Source organism: Heptranchias perlo, chromosome 15 (genome assembly GCF_035084215.1).
Source record: "Heptranchias perlo isolate sHepPer1 chromosome 15, sHepPer1.hap1, whole genome shotgun sequence".
NCBI lineage: Eukaryota > Metazoa > Chordata > Chondrichthyes > Hexanchiformes > Hexanchidae > Heptranchias > Heptranchias perlo.
The window spans coordinates 66,601,129-66,627,320 of NC_090339.1; the positions used below are offsets into that span (position 1 = coordinate 66,601,129).

The 26,192-nt window shown below is 45.5% G+C and overlaps 1 protein-coding gene across 1 annotated transcript in view; it reads left to right on the forward strand.

Moving 5' to 3' along the window:
- The window catches only part of LOC137332828 (glypican-4-like), a 209,090-nt gene that overhangs the window by 159,994 nt on the left and 22,904 nt on the right, over positions 1-26,192 (forward strand). Inside the window, exons 3-5 of the mRNA XM_067996760.1 lie at positions 10,019-10,184; positions 15,408-15,538; positions 18,868-19,011. Of these exons, the coding sequence (XP_067852861.1) occupies positions 10,019-10,184; positions 15,408-15,538; positions 18,868-19,011 (441 nt within the window). The remainder of the gene's footprint in view (positions 1-10,018; positions 10,185-15,407; positions 15,539-18,867; positions 19,012-26,192) is intronic.

The following is a 26,192-nucleotide window of genomic DNA, read 5'->3' on the forward strand; positions in this document are numbered from 1 at the left end:
TCGCAGATGCATCTGTCCATGACAGTATTGGTAGGAGTGACCACCGCACGGTTCTTGTGGAAACGAAGTCCCATCTTCGCACTGAGGACACCATCCAATGTGTTGTGTGGCACTACCACTATACTAAATGGGATAGATTCAGAACAGATCTAGCAGCTCAAAACTGGGCATCCATGAAGCGCTGTGGGCCATCAGCGGCAGAATTGTATTCCAGCACAATCTGTAACCTCATGGCCCGGCATATTCCTCACTCTACCATTACCAACAAGCCAGGGGATCAACCCTGGTTCAATGAGGAGTGTAGAAGAGCATGCCAGGATGAGTACCTAAAAATGAGGTGTCAATCTGGTGAAGCTACAACACAGGACTACATGCATGCTAAACAGCAGAAGCAACATGCTATAGACAGAGCTAAACATAGAAAATAGGAGCAAGAGTAGGCCATTCGGCCCTACGGGCCTGCTTTTTAAAAATTCGTTCATGGGATGTGGACGTCGCTGGCGAGGCCGGCATTTATTGCCCATCCCTAATTGCCCTTGAGAAGGTGGTGGTGAGCCGCCTTCTTGAACCACTGCAGTCCGTGTGGTGACGGTTCTCCCACAGTGCTGTTAGGAAGGGAGTTCCAGGATCTTGACCCAGCGATGATGAAGGAACGGCGATATATTTCCAAGTCGGGATGGTGTGTGACTTGGAGGGGAACGTGCAGGTGGTGTTGTTCCCATGTGCCTGCTGCTCTTGTCCTTCTAGGTGGTAGAGGTTGCGGGTTCGGGAGGTGCTGTCGAAGAAGCCTTGGCGAGTTGCTGCAGTGCATCCTGTGGATGGGACACACTGCTCCGCCATTCAAAATGATCATGGCTGATCGTCTAACTCAGTACCCTGTTCCTGCTTTTTCCCCATATCCCTTGATCCCTTTAGCATTAAGAAATATATCTATCTCCTTCTTGAACATGTTTAATGACTTGGCCTCCACTGCCTTCTGTGGTAGAGAATTCCACAGGTTCACCACCCTCTGAGTGAAGAAATTGCTCCTCATCTCGGTTCTAAATTCTGCCTTTCTTTTATTACAACCAAAGTGCAAAACCTCACATTTATCCGTGTTATATTGCATCTGCCATATTCTTGCCCACTCACCCAACTTGTCTAAATCACATCGGAGCCTTTAGCCCCATTAATTTCCCCAGCACTATTTTTTTACAAATACTGATTTCCTTCAGTTCCTCCCTCTCACTAGACCCTTGGTTCCCTAACATTTCTGGGAGGTTATTTGTGTCCTCCTTTGTGAAGACAGAAACAAAGTATGTGTTTAATTGTTCTGCCATTTCTGTGTTCCCCATTATAATTTCCCCCATTTCTGACTGTAAGGGACCTACATTTGTCTTCACTAATCTTTTTCTCTTGACATATTTATAGAAGCTTTTACAGTCAGTTTTTATGTTCCCTGCTAGTTTACTCTCATACTCTATTTTCCCCTCTTAATCAATCTCTTTGTCCTCCTTTGCTGAATTCTGAACTGCTCCCAATCCTCAGGCTTGCTGCTTTTTCTGACAATTTTATATGTCTCCTCTTTGGATCTAATGCTATCACTAATTTCTTTTGTAAGCCACGGTTGAGCCACCTTTCCTGTTTTACTTTTGCACCAGACAGGAATGAATAATTGTTGTAATTCCTGCGCACGTTCTTTAAATATTAGCCATTGCCTATCCACCGTCATCCCTTTTAGTAAAGTTCCCCAATCTATCATAGCCAAAATGTGGAGATGCCGGTGATGGACTGGGGTGGACAAATGTAAGGAGTCGCACAACACCTGACGAAGGAGCAAAGCTCCGAAAGCTTGTGATTTCAAATAAAGCTGTTGGACTATAACCTGGTGTTGTGCGACTCCAGACATTTAGAATAGCCAACTCGCACCTCATAATTTCGTAATTTCCTTCATTTAGATTCAGGACCCTAGTTTCAGATTCAACTACTTCACTCTCCATCTTAATGGGGAATTCTATCATGTTATGGTCGCTCTTCCCTAAGGGACCCCACACAACAAGATTGTTAATTAATCCTCTCTCATTGCACAATACCCAGTCTAGGATCACCTGTTCTGTAGTTGGTTCCTCAATGTATTGGTCTAGAAAACCATCACGTACACACTCCAGGAATTCCTCCCCCACAGTATTATTGCTGATTTGGTTTGACCAATCTATATGTAGATTAAAGTCACCCATGATTATAGTTGTATCCTTCTTGCATGCGTCTCTAATTTCCTGTTTACTGCCCTCCCCGACATCTCAACTACTGTTTGGGGCCTATAGACAACCCCCACCAACGTTTTCTGCCCCTTGGTGTTTCTTAGCTCCACCCATACAGATTCCACATCGTGATTTTCCGAGCCAATATCCTTCCTCACTATAACATTGATTTCCTCCTTTACTAACAACGCTACCCCACCTCCTTTCCCTTTTTGTCTGTCCTTCTTAAATATTGAATACCCCGGGATGTTCAGTTCCCATCCTTGGTCACCCTGCAGCCATGTCTCCATAATCACAACTATATCATACCCGTTAATATCTATCTGCGCTGTTAATTCATCTACCTTATTGCGAATGCTCCGTGCATTAAGACACAATGCCTTTAGACTTATCTTTTTAAGATTGCTAGTCATCTTAGTTTTATTTTGCACTCTGGCCCTATTTGTTTTTCGCCCTTGTTTTCTCCGCCTTCCACTATTGCTTCTTCCCTTTCTGTCTTTTGTTTCTATCCTCTTTTCCTCCTCCTCTGTCTCCCTGCTCAGGTTCCCATCCCCCTGCCATTCTAGTTTAAACTTCCCCAACAGCACTAGCAAACACCCCCACGAGGACATTGGTCCCGGTCCTGCTCGGGTGTAACCCGTCCGGCTCGTACAGGTCCCACCTTCCCCAGAACCGGTCCCAATGTCCCAGGAATCTAAATCCCTCCCTCCTACACCATCCCTGCAGCCACGCATTCATCTGGTCTATTCTCCTGTTCCTATACTCACTAGCACGTGGCACTGGTAGTAATCCTGAGATCACTACCTTTGAGGCCCTGCTTTTTAATTTCTCTCCTAACTCTTTAAATTCACCTTGCAGGACCTCATCCCTTTTTTTACCTGTGTCGTTGGTACCAATATGGACCACGACTACTGGCTGTTCACCCTCCCCCTCCAGAATGCCCTGCAGCCGCTCCGTGACATCCTTGATCCTAGCACCAGGGAGGAACATCCCATCCTGGAGTCACGTTTGCGGCCGCAGAAACGCCTATCTGTTCCCCTTACAATGGAATCCCCTATCACTATAGCCCTGCCACTCTTCTTCCTCCCCTCCTGTGCCACGAACTTGGCTCTTGCTGCTTTCCCCTGATAAGCCATCTCCCCCAACAGTATCCAAAGCGGTATATCTGTTTGAGAGGGAGATGGCCCCAGGGGACTCCTGCTCCACCTGCCTAGTCCTTTTACTCTGCCTGGCGGTCACCCATTTCCTTTCTGCCTGCGTAATCTTTACCTGCGGTGTGACCACCTCACTGAACGTGCTATCCACGATAATCTCAGCATCGCGGATGTTCCACAATGAGTCCACCCGCAGCTCCAGCTCCGAAATACGGTTAGCCAGTAGCTGCAGCTGGACACACTTCCTGCACACATGGTCGCCAGGGACACCGGTAGTGTCCATGACTTCCCACATAGTGCAGGAGGAGCGTATCACGGTGCGAGCTCTGCTGCCATGACTTGCCTTAGGTTAAGCTCGTTAGTTACTCCCTTGAGTTTACTCCTTTAAATTACTCTTAATTTAGAGAATGTTAACTACACTCGGGACCTTGATTCACTAAAAGAAACTACTTGCTATAAGACCTGCAGACCTTCCCTTTCTTTTTACTTTAGTTGCTGCACTTTAGAATCGTAGAAATTCTCACCTGAACCTACTTACCAATCAGCTGCCTCCCCTGCACCGGGCCCTCCTTTATCCCCCTCCGATCTCCCTTAGCTCAGCTCTCCCGCTCTCGGGCCCTCCGATCTCCCTCCGATCTCCCTTAGCTCAGCTCTCCCGCTCTCAGACCCTCCTTTATCCCCGTCCGATCTCCCTCCGATCTCCCTTAGCTCAGCTCTCCCGCTCTCGGGCCCTCCGATCTCCCTCCGATCTCCCTTAGCTCAGCTCTCCCGCTCTCAGACCCTCCTTTATCCCCGTCCGATCTCCCTCCGATCTCCCTTAGCTCAGCTCTCCCGCTCTCGGGCCCTCCGATCTCCCTCCGATCTCCCTTAGCTCAGCTCTCCCGCTCTCAGACCCTCCTTTATCCCCGTCCGATCTCCCTCCGATCTCCCTTAGCTCAGCTCTCCCGCTCTCAGACCCTCCTTTATCCCCCTCCGATCTCCCTTAGCTCAGCTCTCCCGCTCTCAGACCCTCCTTTATCCCCCTCCGATCTCCCTTAGCTCAGCTCTCCCGCTCTCAGACCCTCCTTTATCTCCCTCCGATCTCCCTCCGATCTCCCTTAGCTCAGCTCTCCCGCTCTCGGGCCCTTCTTTATCCGCCTCCGATCTCCCTTAGCTCAGCTCTCCCGCTCTCGGGCCCTCCGTTATCCCCCTCCGATCTCCCTCCGATCTCCCTTAGCTCAGCTCTCCCTCTCTCGGGCCCTCCTTTATCCCCCTCCGATCTCCCTTAGCTCAGCTGGGTCGCTGGGTCAAAATCCTGGAACTCCCTTCCTAACAGCACTGTGGGAGAACCGTCACCACACGGACTGCAGCGGTTCAAGAAGGCGGCTCACCACCACCTTCTCGAGGGCAGTTAGGGATGGGCAATAAATGCCGGCCTCGCCAGCGACGCCCACATCCCATAAACGAATTTAAAAAAAGACAGTTCTACACACAAGGGGACAGGATTTAAGGGGAAGAAAAGAAAACAACAGCTTACTTAAAAAAGAGGGGATGAATATTATAATGAAGTGGATTTGCAGGTGGGGAGAACTTGGCTGCGAATTAGAAGGGGATATAAACCAAACCTCTATAGTGATGAACCCTGAGCAGGAGATGAACCTTAGCTGCCAATGATCTGTACCTGCCGATAATCTGTAGCTGCCTGTTTGGCAGACAATAGATTGACTGTGGGTGAGCTGATATTTTTTGGCTATTTTGCTATTGTGTACATAAACTGTTCTGTTATATGCCGGCCTTTTCATAGAATCATAGAAATTTACGGCACAGAAGGAGGCCATTCTTTGGCCTATCGTGTCTGTGCCGGCCGATAAAGAGCCACCCAGCCTCATCCCACTTTCCAGCTCTTGGTCCGTAGCCCTGTAGGTTACGGCACTTCATGTGCACATCCAAATACTTTTTAATTGCGATGAGGGTTTCTGCCTCTACCTTTCAGGCAGTGAATTCCAGACCCCCACCACCCTCTGGGTGAAACAACTTCTCCTCAACTCCCCGATAATCCTTCTACAATCACTTTAAATGTATGCCCCCTGGTTATTGACCTCTCTGCTAAAGGGATATAGGTCCTTCCTATCCACTCTATCTTGGGCTGTCATAATTTTATACACCTCAATTAAATCTCCCCTCAGCCTCCTCTGTTCCTAAGAAAACTACCGCAGCCTATCCAATCATTCCTCATAGCTAAAATTCTCCAGTCCTGGCAACATCCTCGTAAATCTCCTCTGTACCCTCTCTAGTGCATCTTTCCTGTAATGTGGAAACCAGAACAGTACGCAGTGCTCTAGCTGTGGCCTAACTAGTGGGATCAAGTGGATCCCTTGAAGAGTATAGAGATTGCCGGAGTAGAGTTAAGAGAGAAATCAGGAGGGCAAAAAGGGGACATGAGATTGCTTTGGCAGATAAGGCAAAGGTGAATCCAAAGAGCTTCTACAAATACATAAAGGGTAAAAGAGTAACTAGGGAGAAAGTAGGGCCTCTGAAGGATCAACAAGGTCATCTCTGTGCGGAACCACAAGAGATGGGTGAGATCCTAAATGAATATTTCGCATCGGTATTTACGGTTGAGAAAGGCATGGATGTTAGGGAACTTGGGGAAATAAATAGTGATGTCTTGAGGAGTGTACATATTACAGAGAGGGAGGTGCTGGAAGTCTTAACGCGGATCAAGGTAGATAAATCTCCGTGACCTGATGAAATGTATCCCAGGACGTTATGGGAGGTTAGGGAGGAAATTGCGGGTCCCCTAGCAGAGATATTTGAATCATCCACCGCTACAGGTGAGGTGCCTGAAGATTGGAGGGTAGCAAATGTTGTACCTTTGTTTAAGAAGGGCGGCAGGGAAAAGCCTGGGAACTACAGACCGGTGAGCCTGACATCTGTAGTGGGTAAGTTGTTAGAGGGTATTCTGAGAGACAGGATCTACGGGCATTTGGAGAGGCAGGGACTGATTAGGAACAGTCAGCATGGTTTTGTGAGAGGAAAATCATGTCTCACGAATTTGATTGAGTTTTTTGAAGGGATAACCAAGAAGATAAATGAGGGCTGTGCAGTAGACGTGGTCTACATGGACTTTAGCAAAGCCTTTGACAAGGTACCGCATGGTAGGTTGTTACATAAGGTTAAATCTCACGGGATCCAAGGTGAGATAGCCAATTGGATACAACATTGGCTTGACGACAGAAGACAGAGGGTGGGTGTAGAGGGTTGTTTTTCAAATTGGAGGCCTGTGACCAGCGGTGTGCCTCAGGGATCGGTGCTGGGTCCGCTGTTATTTGTTATTTATATTAATGATTTGGATGAGAATTTAGGAGGCATGGTTAGTAAGTTTGCAGATGACACCAAGATTACTGGCATTGTGGACAGTGAAGAAGGTTATCTAGGATTGCAACGGGATCTTGATAAATTGGGCCAGTGGGCCGATGAATGGCAGATGGAGTTTAATTTAGATAAATGTGAGGTGATGCATTTTGGGAGATCGAATCGGGCCAGGACCTACTCCGTTAATGGTAGGGCGTTGGGGAGAGTTATAGAACAAAGAGATCTAGGAGTACAGGTTCATAGCTCCTTGAAAGTGGAGTCACAGGTGGATAGGGTGGTGAAGAAGGCATTCAGCTTGCTTGGTTTCATTGGTCAGAACATTGAATACAGGAGTTGGGATGTCTTGTTGAAGTTGTACAAGACATTAGTTAGGCCACACTTGGAATACTGTGTACAGTTCTGGTCACCCTATTATAGAGAGGATATTATTAAACTAGAAAGAGTGCAGAAAAGATTTACTAGGATGCTGCCGGGACTTGATGGTTTGACTTATAGGGAGAGGTTAGATCGACTGGGACTTTTTTCCCTGGAGAGTAGGAGGTTGAGGGGTGATCTTATACAAGTCTATAAAATAATGAGGGGCATAGATAAGGTCGATAGTCAAAATCTTTTCCCAAAGGTAGGGGAGTCTATAACGAGGGGACATAGATTTAAGGTGAGAGGGGAGAGATACAAAAGGGTCCAGAGGGGCAATTTTTTCACTCAAAGGGTGGTGAGTGTCTGGAACGAGCTGCCAGAGGCTGTAGTAGAGGCGGGTACAATTTTGTCTTTTAAAAAGCATTTGGACAGTTACATGGGTAAGATGGGTATAGAGGGATATGGGCCAAGTGCAGGCAATTGGGACTAGCTTAGTGGTATAAACTGGGCGACATGGACATGTTGGGCCGAAGGGCCTGTTTCCATGTTGTAAACTTCTATGATTCTATGATAGAATAACCTCCCTGCTGTTATATTCTATGCCTCGGCTAATAAAGGAAAGTATCCCATATGCCGATGACACAAAGATTGGTGGCATTGTAAGCAGTGTAGATGAAAACATAAAATTACAAAGGGATATTGATAGATTAAGTGAATGGGCAAAACTGTGGCAAATGGAATTCAATGTAGACAAATGTGAGGTCATCCACTTTGGATCAAAAAAGGATAGAACAGGGTACTTTCTAAATGGTAAAAAGTTAAAAACAGAGGATGTCCAAATGGACTTAGAGGTTCAGGTACATAGACCGCACCTGGAGTACTGTGAGCAGCTCTGAGCACCGTACCTTCGGAAGGATATATTGGCCTTGGAGGGAGTGCAGCGCAGGTTTACTAGAATGATACCCGGACTTCAAGGGTTAAGTTACGAGGAGAGATTACACAAATTGGGGTTGTATTCTCTAGAGTTTAGAAGGTTAAGGGGTGATCTGATCGAAGTTTATAAGCTATTAGGGGGAACAGATAGGGTGGATAGAGAGAAACTTTTTCCGCTGGTTGGGGATTCTAGGAGTAGGGGGCACAGTCTAAAAATTAGAGCCAGACCTTTCAGGAGTGAGATTTGAAAACATTTCTACACACAAAGGGTGGTAGAAGTTTGGAACTCTCTTCCGCAAACGGCAATTGATACTAGCTCAATTGCTAAATTTAAATGTGAGATAGATAGCTTTTTGGCAACCAAAGGTATTAAGGGATATGGGCCAAAGGCAGGTATATGGAGTTAGATCACAGATCAGCCATGATCTTATCAAATGGCAGAGCAGGCACGAGGGGCTGAATGGCCTACTCATGTTCCATATGCCGCCTTAACCACCTTATCTACCTGTCTTGCTACCTTCAGGGATCTGTCGACAGCCGCTCCAAGGTCCCTTTGTTCCTCTACACTTTTCAGTATCCTCCCATTTATTGTGTACTCCTTTGCCTTGTTTGCTCTCCCCAAATGCATTTCCCACACTTCTCCAGATTGAATTCCATTTGCCACTTTTCTGCCCACCTGACCAGTCCATTGATATCTTCCTGCAGTCTACAGCTTTCCTCCTCACTATCAACCTCACAGCCAATTTTTGTATCATCTGCAAACTTCTTAATCATGCCCCTACCTTTAAATCCAAATCATTGATATATATCACAAAAAGCAAGGAACTTAGTTCTGAGCACTGCAGAACCCCACTGGAAACAGTCTTCCAGTTACAAAAACACCCATCGACCATTACCTCTTGCTTCCTGCCACTGAGCCAATTTTGGATCCAACTAGCCACTTTCCCTTGTATCCCATGGGCTTTTTCTTTTCTGACCAGTCTGCCATGTGGGACCTCGTCAAAAGCCTTGCTGAAATCCATGTAGACTATGTCAAACCCGCTACCCTCATCGACCCTCCTTGTTACCTCCTCAAAAAATGCAATCAAGTTAGTCAGGCACAACCTTCCTGTAACAAATCCCTGCTGACTGTCCTTGATTAATTAGTGCCTTTCTAAATGATCATTAATAATGTCCTTCAGAATTTTTTCCAATAATTTGCCCACCACCAAGATTAGGCTAAACTAAGCCACCTGAAGTGAGATTTATGTATGTGGAGAAGTCAGAAGCTCAATAAACAATTAATTATTTAAACTTTTTTTTTATACGTGTGGCTAATTGTACTTGAGTATAGGGCATGACTCCCCTCTCTCTGGCTAGTGAACTACAGTCTGGTTCGCCAGAGATAGCAGTCAGTAGGGAGGCACTTGAGATAGAAGTTCTCTGGTCCCAATCCTGTCTGTCGTGACAGCTGTCACACCCACTAGGGTGAGACTGCTGAAACTAATTGTGTAGGATACTTGCAGGCAGCCAAATAGGAGCATCCTGAATTCCCTTGAGTTCAGCTGACTCTTGGAGTTCCCAGCCAACCTTGTAAGGGGCACAACACCGCTTAGCCCTTACAATGCTAATGATGCCATGGGGGCAAAGATGGGAGTGGGGACGCCATATGCTGGGAGTCCTTGCATCACTCGTCCAGAGGGACCTAGTGCAAGACTGGAGACCGGCATACTGGGAGATGAGGTGCACCAGTCTCCGCAAAAGTCAAAGTTGCCCCCAATGAGGAGAGGGGATTTTTTCCATTGACTTTCGTCCCAAATTGTATTACCTCACACTTCTCTATTAAATTGCATCTGCCACCTGTCTGCCTATTCCACTAAACTTCTACAAGTATTTAGAGCAAAACTGAACTCAAAGCTGCAAACTGACAATAACTTGATGGAATGACAAGTATGTAGGTCTTCTGTTGTATGTTGTAATGTGTACATTTTTTTAAAATAGGTCAATCCAACAGCAGAGTGTGTTGACGCACTGCTGAAGATGACGTATTGTCCACACTGTCGCGGGTTACTTGCTGTTAAACCGTGTAACAACTACTGCCTCAATGTCATGAAGGGTTGCTTGGCCAATCAGGCAGATCTGGACACAGAGTGGAACAATTTCATTGGTGAGTTCTTTTTAAGTCAACCAAGAATCATACCAATGAGGGTAATTCTAACCAACAGGCATTGAATTCTAACCGAGGGGGGGTCGCGGGGTTGGGGGGGTGGTTAGAGTGGGAGAAGAATGAGTTGGAGCTGGCTAGGGCTACCTCTGATTTGGAACACCAGTTGTGTGCTGATGAGGGCAGCAGTGAAGCCACAATAAACGTTCATGTACGTTGGAACATTTCCCTCGCTCATTGTGGTCAGTCACAACAGCAGGAGGAGGCTTCTGTCAGGTTAATGCTGTGACTTGTGCCAATCTTTTACACAACGCAGACTGTTCTCCCTCAATGAAGATTCTGAGCCTGTTTGTTTTTAATATCTATGTTGACTTCTCCTTCCTCCTATGCTCCGACCAGCAAAACCCTTGTAAAGGGGGGGGCCCATCAGTCTCTTTTGCTGGCACTGAGGACCTGCATAAGAACATAAGAAATAGGAGCAGGAGTAGGCCGTACGGCCCCTTGAGCCTGCTCCACAATTCAATCAGTTCATGGCTGATCTTCGACCTCAACTCCACTTTCCCGCCCAATCCCCATATCCCTTGATTCCCCTAGAGTCCAAAAATCTATCGATCTCAGCCTTGAATATACTCAATGACTCAGTACCCACAGCCCTCTGGGGTAGAGAATTCCAAAGATTCACAATCCTCTGAGTGAAGAAATTCCTCCTCATCTCAGTCTTGAATGGCCGACCCCTTATCCTGAGACTATGCCCCCTAGTTCTAGACTCTCCAGCCAAGGGAAACAATCTCTCAGCATCTACCGTGTCAAGCCCCCTCATAATCTTATATGTATAAAGCCCGTGGTAAATTATTTCTTCCCCTTATCTTTCAGTCACAGTCATGATGGTTCTGCTGGGAGCTGAATGTAGTTTCTATATCAGCTGCCAGCAATCACTAACATTCCTAAGCTGTGATACAGTGCTGTGGAACTTGAAGTAACAAAGTGCACATCAGCCCAGCATTCCCATGCTCTTCCGCATGGCCTGGCTGACTTTAAGTTTACAAAGACGCCAAACAACCAGAAGAATTGGTTTTATGTTTCTTTACAGCCTTTCACATCACATCAGTACTGTGTCTCGCTCCTGTGTGTGGCAATGAAGTAGAAGATCTTGAAAAAGTTCAAGAAACATTAAACATCCGCTTTACGTTTACATCCTTTGTTCATAATTTGCTGTTGGATACCAAGGTATAGAAGTTTAAAAAGACAACCCCAAGGGAGTAAGGAAAGAGCTTAAATAGATCATCTGGGAGGTTAGGTAGGAGTTAAGAGAAAGCTCAGCTGAGGACACAAAGAATACCTTTAAGAACATAATACTGATCGCAGGATAGGTACATGCCACATACTAGCAAGCACAGGCTAAGAACTTGTAAGTCAGCCTTGGCTCAGCACTAGCACACTCACCAGTGAGTCAGAGGGTTGTGACTTCAAGCCCCAGGTGGACCTGAGCAAATAATCTAGGCTGATACTTCAATGCAGTACTGAGGGAGTGTTGCACTGTCGGAGGGTCAGTACTGAGGGAGCGCTGCACTGTCGGAGGGTCAGTACTGAGGGAGTGTTGCACTGTCGGAGGGTCAGTACTGAGGGAGTGGTGCACTGTTGGAGGGGCAGTACTGAGGGAGTGTTGCACTGTCGGAGGGTCAGTACTGAGGGAGTGGTGCACTGTTGGAGGGGCAGTACTGAGGGAGTGGTGCACTGTCATAGAAACAGAAAATAGGAGCAAGAGTAGGCCATTCGGCCCTTCGGGCCTGCTCTGCCATTCAAAATGATCATAGCTGATTGTCTAACTCAGTACCCTGTTCCCGCTTTTTCCCCATATCCCTTGATCCCTTTAGCATTAAGAAATATATCTATCTCCTTCTTGAATACATCTAATGACTTGGCCTCCACTGCCTTTTGTGTGGGCACCGCACCTTCGGAAAGACATATTGGCCTTGGAGGGAGTGCAGCGTAGGTTTACTAGAATGATACCCGGACTTCAAGGGTTAAGTTACGAGGAGAGATTACACAAATTGGGGTTGTATTCTCTCGAGTTTCGAAGGTTAAGGGGTAATCTGATCGAAGTTTATAAGATATTAAGGGGAACGGATAGGGTGGATAGAGAGAAACTATTTCCGCTGGTTGGGGATTATAGGAGTAGGGGGCACAGTCTAAAAATTAGAGCCAGACCTTTCAGGAGCGAGATTAGAAAACATTTCTACGCACAAAGGGTTGTAGAAGTTTGGAACTCTCTTCCACAAACGGCAATTGATACTAGCTCAATTGCTAAATTTAAATGTGAGATAGATAGCTTTTTGGCAACCAAAGGTATTAAGGGATATGGGCCAAAGGCAGGTATATGGAGTTAGATCACAGATCAGCCATGATCTTATCAAATGGTGGAGCAGGCACGAGGGGCTGAATGGCCTACTCCTGTTCCTATGTTCCTAGAATTCCACAGGTTCACCACCCTCTGAGTGAAGAAATTTCTCCTGAGGGAGCACTACACTGTCGGAGGGGCAGCACTGAGGGAGCGTTGCACTGTCGGAGGGTCAGTACTGGGGGAGTGCTAGACTGTCGGAGGGGCAGTACTGGCGGAGTGCTAGACTGTCGGAGGGGCAGTACTGGCGGAGTGCTAGACTGTCGGAGGGGCAGTACCAAGGGAATGCTGCACTGTCGGAGAGTTAGTACTGGGGGAATGCTACACTGTCGGTGGGGCAGTACTGGGGAATTGCTGCACTGTCAGAGGAGCAGTACTGAGGGAGTGCTACACTGTCGGAGGTGTAGTCCTTTAAACAAGGCGCTAAGCTGAGGCCCAGTCTGCTGTTCTGATGGGCGTTAAACATCCCATCACATTTTTTTGAAGAATGAACAAACTTAGATTTGGTCAGCACCTTTCAGGATCTTGGAATGTCCCAAATCGCTTTACAGCCAATTAAGTACTTTTGAACTATAGTCACTGTTATGTAAACAAACACAGCAGCCAATTTGCACACAGCAAGATTCCACAAACAGCTAATCTGTTTCTCTGATGTTGGGTGAAGGATAAATGTTTTTTAGGATGCTGGGTGAACTCCCCTGCTGTTCTTCAAATACTGCGATGGCATCTTTGATGTGCACCTGAATTGGCAGCCAGGGCCTCAGTTTAACGTCTTATCTAAGTGCACAGTGCAAAGCTGGTTCACTATACGAGCAATATGTTGAACTAGTAACAGTGGGGAAGTTTTGAATGTATAAATTATAGTTAAAATTAATTGTTTAAAAGTAAACTGATTATAGGAAAAGCTATTTTGTCATAGAACTTGTATGCAGTGAAGGTACTGCCCGGGAAAATTTCTTTGTACCAAATCATGTTTTAATCAAACTGCATGGGGAGTTGATTTTCCAATTGGTTACACATGACTTTTAGGAGCAAAATTGGTGTAAATGGGGGACGATCAATACTGGATAGATACCCATGGGTGTAATTGGGGGACGATCAGTACTGGATAGATACCCATGGGTGTAATTGGGGGACGATCAGTACTGGATAGATACCCATGGGTGTAATTGGGGGGACGATCAGTACTGGATAGACACCCATGGGTGTAATTGGGGGGACGATCAGTACTGGATAGACACCCATGGGTGTAATTGGGGGACGATCAGTACTGGATAGACACCCATGGGTGTAATTGGGGGGACGATCAGTACTGGATAGATACCCATGGGTGTAATTGGGGGATGATCAGTACTGGATAGACACCCATGGGTGTAATTGGGGGACGATCAGTACTGGATAGACACCCATGGGTGTAATTGGGGGACGATCAATACTGGATAGATACCCATGGGTGTAATTGGGGGATGATCAGTACTGGATAGATACCCATGGGTGTAATTGGGGGACGATCAGTACTGGATAGACACCCATGGGTGTAATTGGGGGACGATCAGTACTGGATAGACACCCATGGGTGTAATTGGGGGACGATCAATACTGGATAGATACCCATGGGTGTAATTGGGGGATGATCAGTACTGGATAGACACCCATGGGTGTAATTGGGGGACGATCAGTACTGGATAGACACCCATGGGTGTAATTGGGGGGACGATCAGTACTGGATAGACACCCATGGGTGTAATTGGGGGGACGATCAGTACTGGATAGATACCCATGGGTGTAATTGGGGGACGATCAGTACTGGATAGACACCCATGGGTGTAATTGGGGGACGATCAGTACTGGATAGACACCCATGGGTGTAATTGGGGGACGATCAGTACTGGATAGACACCCGTGGGTGTAATTGGGGGACGATCAGTACTGGATAGACACCCATGGGTGTAATTGGGGGACGATCAGTACTGGATAGACACCCGTGGGTGTAATTGGGGGGATGATCAGTACTGGATAGACACCCATGGGTGTAATTGGGGGGATGATCAGTACTGGATAGACACCCGTGGGTGTAATTGGGGGACGATCAGTACTGGATAGACACCCGTGGGTGTAATTGGGGGACGATCAGTACTGGATAGACACCCATGGGTGTAATTGGGGGGATGATCAGTACTGGATAGACACCCGTGGGTGTAATTGGGGGACGATCAGTACTGGATAGACACCCGTGGGTGTAATTGGGGGACGATCAGTACTGGATAGACACCCATTTGTCATTACGCCTAATTTTGAGACAGGATGTTTGTCTACAGGAGCTTCTGCTGGTTTGTGGGGGAAGGAGCTACATCAATGTGTGCGTAATGATGTCATGTCATTCGCATCATTTCCGCTGATGCTGTTTCCTTTACCCATCCATAAAACCTGTCCGTTCTAGGAATGGAGTTCCTTGTGGAGGTCAGTACTGCGATTGCTGCCATGTCAGGTTGCTGCTGAAGTTTTTCTCAATTGATACCTGTTACCCCTGAAGTGTTTGACTGGCCTTTGTGGCTGGTGCTATTCTGCAACCTATTTTTAATCTCCTGCTACCCATGGTGTCGCAGTGGGAGTTCTAGTCACGTTCACTGTTGGTACCTGGGTGATTAACTGTTCAGTGTTGGTACCTGGGTCATTAACTGTTCGCTTGATGAGCAGTATGAAAAAGTGAATTTAAAAATTATTGCAATTGAGTTCATCTTTGAGGAAAGAATTGAAGATTTTGTAGTGAAGCAAAGTTGTTGTTGAGACATGTGAAGATTTCCTGTACTTCCCGTTTCTTTTTACAGATGCAATGTTGATGGTTGCTGAGAGGTTGGAGGGACCATTCAACATTGAATCAGTCATGGACCCCATTGATGTTAAGATTTCTGATGCAATCATGAACATGCAGGAGAACAGCATGCAGATCTCTCAAAAGGTACGTTTGTGATTTGGTGTTTGGGAGAGTTAACACTTTCTGCTCTTCGATTAAACAAGGGAATGTTCAGATTGTTGTGCATTTCGTCCTGCACTATTACCCAAGTAACTCCCAACACTCTCTGCTCAGCAACAGCACCAGCGTTTCCCCTGTGCAATTTTTCTCTTTATTTTTTGTTTAAAGTATTTGAACATTATACATTATTTTTTTTTAAATGAATTATACTTGCACTGTTCATTGTTAAATGTTGGTACCTGGATCATTAACTGTTCATTGTTGGTATCTGGGTGATTAACTGTTCAGTGTTGGTATCTGGGTCATTAACTGTTCAGTGTTGGTACCTGAGTCAATAACTGTTCAGTGTTGGTATCTGGGTCATTAACTGTTCAGTGTTGGTATCTGGGTCATTAACTGTTCAGTGTTGGTATCTGGGTCATTAACTGTTCAATTGTGGTATCTGGGTCATTAACTGTTCAGTGTTGGTATCTGGGTCATTAACTGTTCAGTGTTGGTATCTGGGTCATTAACTGTTCAGTGTTGGTATCTGGGTCATTAACTGTTCAGTGTTGGTATCTGGGTCATTAACTGTTCAATTGTGGTACCTGGGTCATTAACTGTTCAGTGTTGGTACCTGGGTCATTAACTGTTCAGTGTTGGTATCTGGGTCATTAACTGTTCAGTGTTGGTATCTGGGTCATTAACTGTTCAGTGTTGGTATCTGGGTCATTAACTGTTCAATTGTGGTATCTGGGTCATTAACTGTTCAGTGTTGGTATCTGGGTCATTAACTGTTCAGTGTTGGTATCTGGGTCATTAACTGTTCAGTGTTGGTATCTGGGTCATTAACTGTTCAGTGTTGGTATCTGGGTCATTAACTGTTCAGTGTTGGTATCTGGGTCATTAACTGTTCAATTGTGGTCTCTGGGTCATTAACTGTTCAGTGTTGGTATCTGGGTCATTAACTGTTCAGTGTTGGTATCTGGGTCATTAACTGTTCAGTGTTGGTATCTGGGTCATTAACTGTTCAGTGTTGGTATCTGGGTCAATAACTGTTCAGTGTTGGTACCTGGGTCAATAACTGTTCAGTGTTGGTATCTGGGTCATTAACTGTTCAGTGTTGGTATCTGGGTCATTAACTGTTCAGTGTTGGTATCTGGGTCATTAACTGTTCAGTGTTGGTATCTGGGTCATTAACTGTTCAGTGTTGGTATCTGGGTCATTAACTGTTCAATTGTGGTATCTGGGTCATTAACTGTTCAGTGTTGGTATCTGGGTCATTAACTGTTCAATTGTGGTATCTGGGTCATTAACTGTTCATTGTTGGTATCTGGGTCATTAACTGTTCAGTGTTGGTATCTGGGTCATTAACTGTTCAGTGTTGGTACCTGAGTCAATAACTGTTCAGTGTTGGTATCTGGGTCATTAACTGTTCAGTGTTGGTATCTGGGTCATTAACTGTTCAGTGTTGGTATCTGGGTCATTAACTGTTCAGTGTTGGTATCTGGGTCATTAACTGTTCAATTGTGGTATCTGGGTCATTAACTGTTCAGTGTTGGTATCTGGGTCATTAACTGTTCAATTGTGGTATCTGGGTCATTAACTGTTCAGTGTTGGTATCTGGGTCATTAACTGTTCAGTGTTGGTATCTGGGTCATTAACTGTTCAGTGTTGGTATCTGGGTCATTAACTGTTCAGTGTTGGTATCTGGGTCATTAACTGTTCAATTGTGGTATCTGGGTCATTAACTGTTCAGTGTTGGTATCTGGGTCATTAACTGTTCAATATTGGTACCTGGGTCAATAACTGTTCAGTGTTGGTATCTGGGTCAATAACTGTTCAATTGTGGTATCTGGGTCATTAACTGTTCAGTGTTGGTAACTTTTAATTTGTTTGGTTTCCTGAAATAAAATGTGGGGGAGGAATGATTAGTAATAAGACATTTTAACTGTAAAAGTAGATATACAGCATGATGACTTAGAGTACAATCTTGCTCATTTTTACTCCATTTCATGCAGCAAAGGAAGTAATGTGGGGATGTGAAGTTTATGCTCAGGTCTTGTATAACAATCCATCAGGGTTTATTTGGATTTTCAGATTTTGTTACTAGGTTACTCGTTTGAGATTGTACCTCGTGATTGTCCTGAGTTTCCTGTCTGCCAACAGAATTTTTTCCTGACACTACCATCTCTCAGAGACTGAAATCACGCTCCCACCTCTGAGCCCGAAGTTTGTGGGTTTAAGCCCCACTTCAGCACTCGAGTGCATAATGTAGGCTAACTCTTCAGTGCAGGAGTGCTGCGTTGTTGGCGCAGGAATGCTGCGTTGTTGGCGCAGGAGTGCTGCATTGTTGGCGCAGGAATGCTGCGTTGTTGGCGCAGGAGTGCTGCGTTGTTGGCGCAGGAATGCTGCGTTGTTGGCGCAGGAGTGCTGCATTGTTGGCGGTGCTGTCCTTTGGATAAGATGTCAAACTGAGGCCTCGTCTGCCTGTTTCGGTGAACATGTGGCACTACTTTGAAGAGCAGGATGTTTTCCTGGTGTCCAGACCAACATTCCTCCTTCATGTACTGTCAAAAGTAGACTAACTAGTCATTCATATTATAGCTGCTTTGGGATTTTGTTATGTGCACTGTGACATTTGTTTACTTAACGGTCACTGCACTTTAGAGTATGTATTCATTGTACGTGAAGCATTTTGGAAAGTTTCTGAGATGTACGATATTAATGCAGGTTTTTCTAAAATCCAAGTCTTGTCACCTCATCGTGTAAATGTCAATACTCGCCCTAGACTGCAGTTGTAAAGGGACTGTTTCTCATGCCATTGTTTGGACTTAGAACCCCAGAAATTATTCATTATTTAGTTTGCATTAAGACCTAACATCAGATCACAGGTAACCATTATGGGGCCATTCCCTATTTCTCCGTTGTGAAAAGTTATATAGCCTGCCTTATTAATATGCTCTTCCTTCCTCAAAGGTAGAATCCTGAATGTACCTATCTCCCACCCTCCTTCACTATGTAATTCTTAACACAGGACCATAGTTTAATTTTGGGCCTTCCTTGCTGTTCACGTGTCACAACTTTCAGACTTCCTGCATCAGAAAACAGCCTGATCTGGCCTTTGGGATTGGAGGAGAAGGTGCTTTCAGCTCTACTATTAGCTCTGCCCCCACTTAGTGTTTTTCCTCTTTGGACCGTGATCCTACTCTGTATTGGAGGATGAACTTTATTTTTTAAATGAAGAAGCCTGTTCCAAAGACAGCCAGACCACGTGAATATATTGTATGATATTGTGGTGTGTGTGATGGGTTGTTAATTTTGTTCCCCTCTAGGCATTTCAAGGCTGCGGCAAACCCAAGCTCCGGTCAGCGAGTCGCTCAGCTCGATCTGTGTCAGGCGGGTTTAATGCCAGGTTCAGACCCTATAGTCCTGAGGAGCGTCCTACAACTGCAGCAGGCACAAGCCTCGACAGACTGGTAATGCCCGAGCATTGACTAGATGCCATTATAGTAACACCAAGCAAGAGGGTCCTGTGTCTAATGAACAAAGCTTTACGTAAGGGAAATGCTCAGTCTGGTTTTTGAGCACATTGTCATCCCTGAGCCAGTAGGTTATATATTGGAGTCCCACGTGGTGGGGCGAGGAATTGGGGGAGGAGGAGATAGCAAATAGCCCAAGAGCAAGGGCTGAAAAATTAACATTACTAAAATTTCAAAATGACAAGTTGAGAAAGGGGGAAAGTATATTTTCAATGATATTTTATCAGTTTTTAGACAACGCTATCAGCAGTGCCACACAGGCTGCACTGATTCAAGGAGATGGCTCACCAGCACCTTCTCAGGGCAACTAGGGATGGGCAATAAAGTTATCATTCTTAAGAGTTCTGTGTGCAATTTTGTAAACACTTGTGGAGACTATTCCTGGGTCAGAAGCAATTAGACATGCCTGGTGCTTCAGTTATAACTGCTATGCCTTAGGATCCCTTTGTTCTCTTCCCTGTGCCCCTTCCATGGTGGAATAGTGACTGGCCCCACACTCTAACCTCCTCCACCCCCTCGCGCTATCTGTCTGTCCAACACCAACCCCTCCTACACAGTGTACCCGAGGCCCAGACTCATTAAGTGCTCCCAAGCCCTAGTCTACCAGTTTCCATTGCCCTTGAGTACATGGCAGACACACACCCTTCCTTAAAATTCCTCCCAGACACGGCCCCTGCTTCCCAGTCCACTTTCTGTTGTGTTTACATAACTGAGTCTAAAGTCAGCCAATTGTTACTTGGTAAAACACTGTCCACTGCAGTGGTTGTGTTTGGATCTATTAAACTATTGATAAATACTTGTCTTCAATATACAGAGAACGGTGCTAAGGTGTGGCAGTCGTAGATAAGTAACTTTTCATGCATACCACTAGCTTTTCTGTATTCCCTTGATTATACTGCATGCAAATGGATCATAATATCTTGTTAGTTGTCTCTATGCTCTGTGTTCTGACTTGTGTGTCTGCAAAAGGAGCCCAATGGTGATCAGAGAACACTGTCACTGTAAGGAATAATATAGACTACAAAGGACTCCTTTACCCTTCAGAGGTTTTATGCTTTTTAAACTTTTTTTCCCAAACATGTCACATGTGGGTGTCAAATTCTAAAGAGTATCCCCCACCACTTCAATGTAAAGACTGTCTTGTGATGTCATTAAAGGACTCAAGGTTATTTTAATCCTGCTCACGTGCTTCGCTGCTGTCAAAAATGGCCCAAAAATCGTGAATGAGACTCGAAATCAACTGGGTTAATAACTACTGTTCTTGATGACTTACTGCTCCCTGGAGTTTTAAGAATTCATGAAAGTGAAAGAGGTTTATTCAAGAATGTGACTTCACTACAGAGCACTTGTCAAAAAGCTGCAGCAGCTCATAATTCTACTGAGCTGTTGGTGGTTTGTGTAACTTAATGACATCACAGAATAGACATTAACGACTTTTAACAAATCACTTTGCCCCTGGCCCCTGTTGGGGTCCTTCACCGTTTCCATTAGAAAGATGCAACATTTCTGCAACGCAGCTATGTTTTTCCTGGACTGCGCTGACTAGTCCAGCAATATTTGAAAGTGATACCGGTTCGTGAAAGTTTTTACTGATTCTCTGAGCAAGTGCTGAACTCTTTGTTGGCACTGTGGTCTGGCTGGAATTAGCACATAGCTGTGAGTGACCAGAAATGTACCAACAAATTTTGTTTATAAAGGGGGGTTAGCAACTGCGTCACAAACCAGTTGAAACAATTTACTTTATTTCACTGATGTAATCCAGGATATAAGCTTATATATGATTTGTTTGCAGACAAACTTCCTGGAGCTGACACTCTCTAGTCGTATGTGTTGGCTCAGTTACAAAACTACTACTGTGGTTAATTAAATAAAACTACTGAAGGCAGCCGCTCTCCTTTGATCTGTTAACTTTGTATATGTAGCGGTCTAAAAATAACGGTACTTGGGGGTGTTTTTCTCATTCTCTTACCTCATCTCATTCTTCTCCTCCTCCTCCACCTGGATACCGTGGGAGAGCTCTTACTCTCGGTGTAGTGTGAAAGAGCTCTTACATTAAAGTTGTTACATTGAAACTACAGCAGAGAAACAGGCCATTCGGCCCAACTGGTCCATGCTGGCATTTATGGTCCACACGAGCCTCCTCCCTCCGTACTTCACCTAACCTATCAACATATCCTTCTATTCCTTTCTCCCTCTTGTGCTTATCTAGCTTCAATGCATCTTAAATGCATCTATGCTATTTGCCTCAACTACTCCTTGAGGGAGCGAGTTCCACATTCTCACCACTCTGGGTAAAGAAATTTCTCCTGAATTCCCTATTGGATTTATTAGTGACTATTTTATACTTATGACCTCTAGTTTTAGTCTCCCCCACAAGTGGAAACATTTTCTCTACGTCTACCCTATCAAACCCTTTCATTAAGACCTCAATCAGGTCAGCCCTCAGCCTTTTCTTTTCAAGAGAAAAGAGCCCCAGCCTGTTATACTCCAACCCCCTTGCAATAAAGGCTAACATACCATTTGCCTTCCTGATTGCTTGCTGTACCTGCATGTTAACTTTCTGTGATTCATGTACAAGGACACCCAAATCCCTCTGACTACCAACATTTCTTAGTTTCTCACCTTTTAAAAAATATTATGCTTTTCTATTCTTCCTACCAAAGTGGATAATTCACATTTCCCCACATTATATTCCATCTGCCACCTTCGCTGTCACATATTATGATTTTCTAAATGTCCTGCTACTACATCCTTAATAATAGATTCTAGCATTTTCCCTACTACTGATGTCAGGCTAACTGGCCTGTAGTTCCCTGTTTTCTCTCTCCCTCCTTTCTTCAATAGCAGTGTTACATTTGCTACCTTCCAATCCATGGTGACCATTCTCGAATCTAGGTAATTCTGGAAGATCAAAACAAATGCATCCACTATCTCTGCAGCCACATTTAAAACCCCAGGATGTAGGCCATCAGTTCTAGGGGATTTGTCCGATTTCAGTCCCATTAATTTTTCTAAAACTTTTTCTTTAGTAATCTTAATTACTTTAAGTTCCTCACTCTCATTGGAACCTTGGTTCCCCACTATTTCCGGTATGTTTTTTGTATCTTCCACCGTGAAGACAAATACAAAATATTTGTTTAATGTCTCTGCCATTTCCTTATTCCCCATTATAATTTCTCCTGTCTTTGCCTCTAAAGGACACATGTTTACTTTTGTTAATCTCTTCCTTTTTACATACTTGTGGAAGCTCTTACAAACTGTTTTCATATTTCTTGCTAGTTTACTCTTATATTCAATTTTCTCCCTCTTCATCAATTTCCTGGTTATCCTTTGCTGATTTCTAAAACCGTCTCAATCCTCAAGCTTACTACTCTTTTTGGCAACTTTGTAAGCCTTTTAATCGAAAACTATCTTTAACTTCTCTAGTTAGCCACAGTTGGATCACTTTTCCCGTTGAGTTTTTATTCCTCAAGGGAATCATAGAATCATAGAAAAGAGGCTGAATATAGAAAATACAGAGGAGATCTGAAAAGGGGAATAAAGGGGCACAGAGAGAGTATGAGAATAGATTAGCAGCTAACATAAAAGGGAATCCAAAAGTCATTTATAAACACATAAATAGTAAAAGGATAGTCAAAGGAAGGGTGAGGCCGATTAGGGACAAAAAAAGGTGATATTCTTATGGAGGCAGAGGGCATGGCTGAGGTACTAAATAAATACTTCACATCCATCTTCACTAGAGAAGAGGATGCTGCCATTGTAGCAGTAAAGGAGGAGGTAGGAGCGGTATTTGATAGGATAAAAATAGATAAAGAGGAGGTGCTTAAAAGATTGGTAGTACTCAAAGGAGAAAAGTCACCCGGTCCAGATGGGATACATCCTAGGTTACTGAGAGAAGTAAGTGTAGATACTGTGGTGGCTCTGCCCACCATCTTCCAGTCCTCCTTAGATATGGGGACAGAGCCAGAGGAAATAAGAACATAGGAAATAGGAGCAGGAGAAGGCCATACGGCCCCCTGAGCCTGCTCCGCCATTCAATAAGATTGATCTTTGGCCTCAACTCCACTTTCCCGCCTGATCCCCATATCCCTTGATCTACCTAAAGTCCAAAAATCTATGGATCTCAGCCTTGAATGTACTCAACGACTCAACATCCACAGCATTCAGGGATAGAGAATTCCAAAGATTCACAACCCTCTGAGTGAAGAAATTCCTCCTCATCTCAGTCTTAAATGCTGACCCCTTATCCTGAGACTATCGCCAGCCACGGGAAACAACCTCTCAGCATTTACCCTGTCAAGCCCCCTCAGAATCTTATATGTCTCAATGAGATCACCTCTCATTCTTCTAAACTCCGGAGAGTATAGGCCCAATCTACTCAATCTCTCCTCATAGGACAACCCTCTCATCCCAGGAATCAATCTAGTGAACCTTCATTGCACTGCCTCCAAGGCAAGTATATCCTTCCTTAGATAAGGAGACCAAAACTGCACACAGTACTCCAGATTTTGTCTCACCAAAGGCCTGCACAATTGTAGCAAGACTTTTTTTTATTCGTTCATTAGATGTGGGCGTCGCTGGCGACGCCGGCATTTATTGCCCATCCCTAATTGCCCTTGAGAAGGTGGTGGTGAGCCGCCTTCTTGAACCGCTGCAGTCCGTGTGGTGACGGTTCTCCCACAGTGCTGTTAGGAAGGGAGTTCCAGGATTTTGACCCAGCGACGATGAAGGAACGGCGATATATTTCCAAGTCAGGATGGTGTGTGACTTGGAGGGGAACGTGCAGGTGGTGTTGTCCCCATGTGCCTGCTGCTCTTGTCCTTCTAGGTGGTAGAGGTCGCGGGTTTGGGAGGTGCTGTCAAAGAAGCCTTGACGAGTTGCTGCAGTGCATCCTGTGGATGGTACACACTGCAGCCACGGTGCGCCGGTGGTGAAGGGAGTGAATGTTTAGGGTGGTGGATGGGGTGCCAATCAAGTGGGCTGCTTTGTCCTGGATGGTGTCGAGCTTCTTGAGTGTTGTTGGAGCTGCACTCATCCAGGCAAGTGGAGAGTATTCCATCACACTCCTGACTTGTGCCTTGTAGATGGTGGAAGGGCTTTGGGGAGTCAGGAGGTGAGTCACTCGCCGCAGAATACCCAGCCTCTGACCTGCTCTTGTAGCCACAGTATTTATGTGGCTGGTCCAGTTAAGTTTCTGGTCAATGGTGACCCATGTTGATGGTGGGGGATTCGGCGATGATAATGCTGTTGAATGTCAAGGGGAGGTGGTTAGACTCTCTTTTGTTGGAGATGGTCATTGCCTGGCACTTGTCTGGCGGAAATGTTACTTGCCACTTATGAGCCCAAGCCTGGATGTTGTCCGGGTCTTGCTGCATGCGGGCTCGGACTGCTTCATTATTTGAGGGGTTGCGAATGGAACTGAACTGTGCAATCATCAGCGAACATCCCCATTTCTGACCTAATGGAGGGAAGGTCATTGATGAAGCAGCTGAAGATGGTTGGGCCTAGGACACTGCCCTGAGGAACTTCTGCAGCAATGTCCTGAGATGATTGGCCTCCAACAACCACTACCATCTTCCTTTGTGCTAGGTATGACTCCAGCCACTGGAGAGTTTTCCCCCTGATTCCCATTGACTTCAATTTTACTAGGGCTCCTTGGTCAAATGCTGCCTTCACGTTAAGGGCAGTCCTTACTTCCTTACTCTTGTACTCCAACCCCCTTGCAATAAAGGCCAATATGCCATTTGCCTTCCTAATTGTTTGCTGCATGCTAACTTTCTGTGTTTCTTGTACAAGGACACCCAGATCTCTCTGAACACCAACATTTAATAGTTTCTCACATTTAGAAAATATTCTGCTTTTTTATTCTTCCTACCAAAGTGAAATACCTCACATTTGCCCATATTATACTCCATCTGCCATCTTCTTGCCCACTCACTTAACCTGTCTATATCCCTTTTCCAGACTCTTTGTGTCCTCCTCATAGCTTACTTTCCCACCTACCTTTGTATCATCAGCAAATTTGGATACATTACACTCGGTCCCTTCATCAAAGTCATTAATATAGATTGTAAATAGCTGAGGCCCGAGCACTGATCCCTGCCGCACCCCACTAGTTACAGCCTGCCAACCTGAAAATGACCCGTTCATCCTTACTCTGTTTTCTGTCTGTTAACCAATCCTCTATCCATGCTAATATATTACCCCCAACCCTATGAGCCCGAGAGCGGGAAGAGAGTCTGAGAGGTGAATGCAGGTAAATCTAAGGCAAGTCATGGCATCAGAGCTCGCACCCGTGATATGCTCCTCCTGCACTATGTGGGAAGTCATGGACACTACCAGTGTCCCTGGCGACCATATATGCAGGAAGTGTGTCCACCTGCAGCTACTGGCTAACCGTCTTTCAGAGCTGGAGCTGCAGGTAGATTCGCTGTGGAGCATCCGCAATGCTAAGATTATCGTGGATAGCACGTTCAGTGAGGTGGTCACACCGTAGGTAAAGATTACGCAGGCAGAAAGGAAATGGGTGACCGCCAGGCAGAGCAAAAGAACTACGCAGGTAGAGCAGGAGTGCCCTGGGGCCATCTCCCTCTCAAACAGATATACCGCTTTGGATACTGTTGGGGCAGATGCTTAACAGGGGAAAGCAGCAAGAGCCAAGTTCGTGGCACCACGGGTGGCTCTGCTGCACAGGAGGGGGGGAATAAGAGTGGCAGGGCAATAGTAATAGGGGATTCAATTGTAAGGGGAACAGAGAGGCGTTTCTGCGGCCGCAAACGTGACTCCAGGATGGGATGTTGCCTCCCTGGTGCTAGGGTCAAGGATGTCACGGAGCGGCTGCAGGGCATTCTGGAGGGGGAGGGTGAACAGCCAGTAGTCGTGGTCCATGTCGGTACCAACGACATAGGTAAAAAAAGGGATGAGGTCCTGCAAGGTGAATTTAAGGAGTTAGGAGATAAATTAAAAAGCAGGGCCTCAAAGGTAGTGATCTCAGGATTACTACCAGTGCCACGTGCTAGTGAGTAAAGGAACAGAAGAATAGACCAGATGAATGCGTGGCTGCAGGGATGGTGTAGGAGGGAGGGATTTAGATTCCTGGGACATTGGGACCGGTTCTG